This window comes from Rhinolophus sinicus, chromosome 2 (genome assembly GCF_057876585.1).
Source record: "Rhinolophus sinicus isolate RSI-liver-muscle chromosome 2, RSI-T2T, whole genome shotgun sequence".
Taxonomy (NCBI): domain Eukaryota; kingdom Metazoa; phylum Chordata; class Mammalia; order Chiroptera; family Rhinolophidae; genus Rhinolophus; species Rhinolophus sinicus.
Genome location: NC_142502.1, coordinates 63,315,645 through 63,321,839, shown reverse-complemented (window position 1 = coordinate 63,321,839; position 6,195 = coordinate 63,315,645). Strand labels below are relative to the sequence as shown.

At 39.9% G+C, this 6,195-nt stretch overlaps 1 protein-coding gene and 1 long non-coding RNA gene across 5 annotated transcripts in view; one reads left to right on the top strand and one right to left on the bottom strand.

The window, feature by feature from the left end:
• The window catches only part of RARS2 (arginyl-tRNA synthetase 2, mitochondrial), a 54,306-nt gene that overhangs the window by 3,835 nt on the left and 44,276 nt on the right, over nucleotides 1-6,195 (bottom strand). For 2 of the 4 annotated variants that reach the window (XM_074333282.2, XM_088795569.1), the window contains exons 14-21: nucleotides 5,915-6,039; nucleotides 5,261-5,328; nucleotides 5,069-5,178; nucleotides 3,645-3,740; nucleotides 2,614-2,688; nucleotides 1,149-1,212; nucleotides 615-686; nucleotides 52-114 (exon numbers count right to left, since the gene is read on the bottom strand). In XM_074333282.2, coding sequence (XP_074189383.1) covers nucleotides 97-114; nucleotides 615-686; nucleotides 1,149-1,212; nucleotides 2,614-2,688; nucleotides 3,645-3,740; nucleotides 5,069-5,178; nucleotides 5,261-5,328; nucleotides 5,915-6,039 — 628 coding nt within the window. In that variant the 3' untranslated portion in view covers nucleotides 52-96. The other 2 variants (XM_088795568.1, XM_074333284.2) reach the window with 2 other exon arrangements.
• On the top strand, nucleotides 530-4,867 carry LOC109453529 (uncharacterized). The gene is made up of 3 exons (XR_012496666.1): nucleotides 530-729; nucleotides 2,043-2,145; nucleotides 4,520-4,867. It is a non-coding gene; the product is annotated as an uncharacterized LOC109453529 (long non-coding RNA).

Sequence of the window (6,195 nt, the reverse complement as noted above, 5' to 3'; positions counted from 1 at the left end):
CATTTCAAATTGTGGTTTAACTAGTTTTACAAAAAGATCCTAATACGATACCTGTACAGTAATTCCTTGTTATTCAAATGTACTCAGTTTCCAAGTTCACCCAGTACGAGTTACCTGTATATATCAATGAAAAGAGAATCACAGCTCTTTTCTCTGGGAGTAACTGTCAGCTGTCTTGGCAAAAAGGCTTAAATTGGTCTCCCTAAATTTATTCAGAATTAGCCATCATTACAAGAAAATTGAGATTTTTTTTTTCTCATCAATTTTATTTGATGAAAACATTAGATAATCTCAGTTATAAAATAGTTTCTGGAAAGACATTGTAAGAAACCTCAAACTAGGGTTTAACTCTAATCCTTATTCCCATTAGACCACAATGAATCTTAAAAGATTAAACATAGCTTTACAAAAGTCTGTTTAGTACTTATTGACTATGAGGAAATTCAGATGCTTTTTTTTAAGGATAAAGATTTAATAAGTTGATAAATCACGTAGACAATAAAATATAGATTCTGACAATAGTTTAAATTCTAAACAGCAAGACATAAGACTAGATAACTAGAATTCATTTAGCATTTAAAAAGCATTTTAATGAGAAATTACATCCTACATACAGGTGTTATCCCAAGAAGTTTCATTCCATTGGCTAGGACAGAACGGACAGCTCTGAAAAGATGAAGTCTGGCCTACAAAACAAAGAATTCGATTCAGTAACAGGCTAACTATAAAGTGAGTAATAAGCATGTTTTTAAGAGTAATTCTAACTTTCTTCTAAATTAAACTAGGAACAATATCTCAAAGTGCCCTAGAGTTTACTGTAGGCAAGGGAAGACAAATTCCCAGTATCCTTTATAGTAAGAGTGGTTGGTACCCAAGGGTTGGGGAGTGGGAGTGACAGTATCATTATCTAGTACACTTCAGATAAGGGGCACTCATCACTCTAACACTTGATGTAGAAAATGTGCTTCACAGTTTAGAAACTATTCTAAACCCTGACTGTTACAACCCAATCCTAATTATGACCTTAAACTATAAGTACATTGCCATAGTTAAACAACAGAATGCTATTTTAGAAACATCTACAAGACTCAGTAATGTTAGTTTGAGGATGCTAGAAATTAACACAGAAAACACTCAACGTAACATACCCCGGCCACGTCAGGAGGGCTGTCTTTTATGTGCAGTGTTTTGTGTGCCACAGCTGCAAGATGACTGAAACGGGAAGAGAGAAATTGCAATTAGGATCTGCAGTAATTTTCTGTTGTAACGTATAAGGTTGATACCTAATCTTACTCCCTCAAATATAAATAAATAAAAGCCTTGACCCATTAAAGGATGTATCCAGAATTGGAAAGTTAAGACTAGAATTCACTGCTTTTCTTTAACAGGCAAAGTAAAACACACTAAACTCAAGCTTTAGATTTTGGTCCTGGTTCTATTAATACCAGGTGACAAGTTCTTAAAATTTTGATTTTTCATTGTTGATCTTATAAGTATAGGAGATTCCTTTCTAAGAATGAGTTTTTCCTCCTTTAGGTTTCCTTTAAGATGAAAGGTATAATATGGCCTGGATTCTCCCCTCTGTGTGGTGAGGAGGCAGGGGAGGGTTAGTCATCAGTCCACTCTGCACACACTGGCCACTCTTCTTTAAAGCATCTTTTCTATTTAGGCACGACAGCAAGTAGAACAATGTGTCAGAGAAATGATGCTTATGATATTTGTTTCAATGATTAAATGACATTTAATAAGACTTTCTGGCTTCTTCATCCCTATCCAAGTGGAACTTAAAGGGGAAAAAAATCTTATTTAAACCTGAGGAAGACGGTAAAAAGCTGATTCAAGAAAACAGTTCCAATTAACCTCTGATTTCAGTAAATCTTAAGTAAAAGCAAGTATTTCCTTTCTTGAATAGCTTTATGGGAAGAACAGCTGTTGCTACAGAAGATAGAGTCAACTTCTATTCAAAGTTTCTAGAACAGCTAGCATGAAATTTCTATCCAAATGTTACTGACTCACCTTCCAATTCATTCTCTACCCTCTAGCTGATGAATTTTTCTGTTCCTGTGCTTAAAACCTTTTTATGGACCCCCTCTACCCCCGGCCTAAAAATAAGATGAAATGCCTTACTTAGTACACAGCAAAAAGGTGTGTATATGCTTCATTTCCTACCTCTCCCAGAACTATGCTTGTGGTTCCTTCAGTATATTATGTTCTGGCTCAGCTCTGGCTTTTTTTCCTCCCCTGCGTCCTTGCTTCTGATTAATATCTACCCCTTTCCTTTAAGAAGCCCTCTTTGATCGCTCAAGGCTGGGCTGAGTACCCTAAACTTGTCTCTTATGCCCACTCTATCCTAACACCCACTGTTCGGTAACCATCTATGATGAGGCTGTTGCTTCCTACTCACTTGCCTGTAGTGACTGTACCTTATGGCACTGAATGAATGAACATCAATTGCTAATTTGCAAAGATGAAGCAAAAATTCCTGTAACTTAAAGCCCATAATTATTTTTAGGCCGAGGGGTTTGTTTATAGGAAGACTTTAAAGAAAGGTCCTTTGTCAGGTCAGGTCTCAGATGTCTTTTAACACCTAAAAATCGCCCGATTATAAAGTACCTTAGAGTTAGAAGGTAGCTGACAATGTGCCTGGGCTGAAGGTCCTGAGATGATCTATAAAGCACCTCGTCGAACCTAAAAGAAAGATGACAGGAGCAGTTGGCAGGGGAAGACTCTGCACCTATTGCACTAAGATGGCAAGACCAAGACCTAGGATGTAAGATTGACTTGATATCATTAAGGGTAGAAAATATCTGAAAAAGACCTTGTGTACATTTGAAGGTAAAGGCACATTTTTCATTCTGACAAATTCCTTGATGGCAGGTGCTTTCTAAATCATCTTCACATCCCGTAGGCTTAGCCCAGAGCAAGGACTCAAATCATGGCTGTTAAACTGAATGTAAAAAGCCTCTTAACCATGTTTAGGAACATACTTTAGAAGCTAGCAAACCCCTCAATGCCAAGAAAACCAGGTTGGCTTATTTTCCCTCACAAAGTAGCCAAATGTGAGTAAACTAACTCCTTCTGACTCCAGGAACGAACCACTAACCATATGTGGCAATCAGAGAAAACTGCCTGGTTAACCACTCACATCCCTTCCAGAGACGGATCTCTCCTGACAGGCCTGGCTTCACCAATAAGGCTTGTGACAGCTCCAATGAGTGGTCTTTTGCCCAGTGTGGGGACACCAGACAGATGTATATTTGAGACTATGAAGTGAAACTGGAGGCAAATGAAGGGACTTATGGTCTCAGGGAAGTTGCACAAACACAGGGATTTTCCTTTACTTGTCACAGAGGGTGAGAAGATCTTTTTAAAAACTAAGTGGTTATGCTTTTACCAGGCTTCATATTCTCATACCATAACCTAGAGGACGTTAGGCACCTGGGCTACTTCAGGGGTGGTGATATTTCTAAAACCTAACGCCTGACCGTGAGCGTGGCCTCTGTGCACTTACAATCAGACGTTTAGGAAAGTGCTGTCTAGAGGCAGGAGGCAGGACTAACTACTGGCTTGTTCACTCCAGTGGTCAGCAAACCGCCAGCAGTCATTTCACTGAGCGGAAGCCGATTAACACCAGAAAACCATACCTGAGAAGATGCTGGAGAATTGAAACAGACTGTGGCTCTTGTAAACAAGCAGTGTTGAAGTCATTTAGATAACCACATCCAAAAGTCTCTTCCAAACTGTTATCCAAAGTTTAAAAAGAACAAAGGAGCAAACAAGTCATTCAAGGAAACATAATTTCAAGTGATGAACACCATCTCACAATCTCACAATCCACAGTTGTGCTCACCTCAATATACAGTCACGCCCCAGAATGCCAGTCAGCCGTGGACCACATATAGGACGGTGGGCCCATAAGATTATGATGGAGCTGAAAAATTCCTATCACCTAGTGACGTCCTAGCCGACCTAACGCAGCACACACATTACAAATACCATGTGTTACTGTTGCCTACAGCATCCAGTACAGTAACATGCTGTATAGGTTTGTAGCCTAGGAGCTGTAGGAAAACAATTTGTCACCCCCAAATTTGTCTACTTGGCATAAGGATTATTTAGGCTGGTTAATTTTAAGAGACAGCAGACACTGAAGAAGCTCTGAAAGCCAAGTAGAAGTTACCCTTTGTAAAAGACATTTACATTTGTAAGGGTATCTCCATGCTATACCAGGAAGATGGGCATGACCTTACTTCTAGAAACTCTCATCAATGCAAAAGCCCAAGACTGAAATCTGTGTAACAGCCTTACCATTCTTTACTGTGCTTTTCCTTGTCACCTCCCATAACTGACTCTCCACCCCCAACATCTTTTGTTTTCAGCTGGAGATGGTAGTTAAGGTGGTAGCTATAGCCACTTTGGCGAATAACTCATTTTTCCTGGGTCTCTCCCATGTATACAGGAAGGTATTCATGTTACTTAAACTTCTGATTTTTTCCTGCTAATCTGTCTTTTATTACAGGGATATCTCAGCCAAAAACCCAGAAGGGTAGAGGGAAAATGATTTGTACTCCCCTGCAGAGCAGCAGGCTGTACCATCTAGCCCAGGCGTGTCATGGGCCGTACCATCTCAGTGTGTGTCAGTGCACGCTAAGGTGTCCGTGCAGTGACGAAGTCATGTAATGGTGCATTTCTCAGAATGTATCCTTGTCGTTCAGTGGCACGTGATTCCAGTCCTAGACTTTGAAGCTAACATTGTTTGACCTGATGCCTCAATTTTTCTTAAATCAGTTTCTTCATCTGAAAATGGAGTATATTCTTTAGCAGTGTTATTCTGAGTACTAAATAAAGTACACAAGACCATTTCTTACATAGGTGCTCAATAAATAAATACTTTAAAAACCCCACAGAAACCAAACATAACGGTCCACTGTACTTTAACCAGTCTTGAATATGAGATGTCTGAGAAGCCCAGAGACCAGGGCCTCTGGTTTTAGGACCACACCAGCCAAGCCCCGACCCCCCCGCCCAAGGGCAGCGTGCCCAGTGTTCGCCTGTGGCCTCCTCTCACCTGTGGAGGCGTGCGTGCGTGTACTGCAGGAAGACGCCTGTGTCCCCACGACTTTGCAAAACACGATCCCAGCTGAACTGATAGTCAGACAAGAGTAAACCTCTGAAGTCCTAAAATGACAGTAAACCTTCAGTCCTGGGATTTGTTCTAGTACCAAACAGAAGGGCTGCAGAGGAAGCAGTTGTGACAGACCTGAATAATGAGCGCTGCGAGCCCGACCCTCTCTGCAGTCTCCTGTGGGTTCTCTAGTTCTTTGGTAGCTGAAATAGATAAAGGCAGTAACCTGCATGAAGCTACAGATCTAATCAGGGATTTAAGGGGAGATAGAATCTGCCGAAAATGGATGCTGGCAGTATCAAGAACAAGCAGGTTCACTGTAGGCAATTTACTTTCCTAATTTGGGCTAATTAAGCTTTGACAATGACAATTCCCCTGCCTTCATTAAAAGAGAAAATACACAAATTTATTTTTCTTGTAAATATTCTTTGTAAGACAATAGATATAGCTGGTACTTATTTTTTCCAAGGCTGAAGGTTAAACAAAGCCAGAGGACTTGTGAATTGTTTCCAGTTATGTAATAACATAGGACCTTCAAATAACCACTCCAACAGTGGAATGACAATCTGAAGCGGTCCATGAATAGAGGCCCAGGGTAATATTAACTCAGATTATTGAACTGAACAACACCCGAGTAGCAAGTCTAAAAATTCTGGCACCTCTAATTAATGCAAGCTATTTTTGACAAGGTTAGTGAAAGTTCAATGGAGGGAAAAAATCACATGCAAAAAAGTCCAGCAATATATAAAAATAGCACGTAAGTTACAACCACAAAAAAAGTGAATTCACTCTTAACAGAAGCCATGTTCTGTAGCATCCTTAATCGAATCTCATTTAAGACATCTTCCAGAAAAGTAACATCTCCTCTTCGAGTCTTCATCCCTTGCACTACTCCAAAGGGCACGTGCTGGCACCTGAAGTGGAGAGGGCATTTAGTTAACCGAAAACTAAAAATGATCTGGTGATCAAAATATAGAATGACACTTTTAGAGAGCAGTCTGAACTTCAACTTTCCTAGAGGGATTTTAAAAAATTAATAAATTGAAATATGATGTGATTTGTAAGCCACA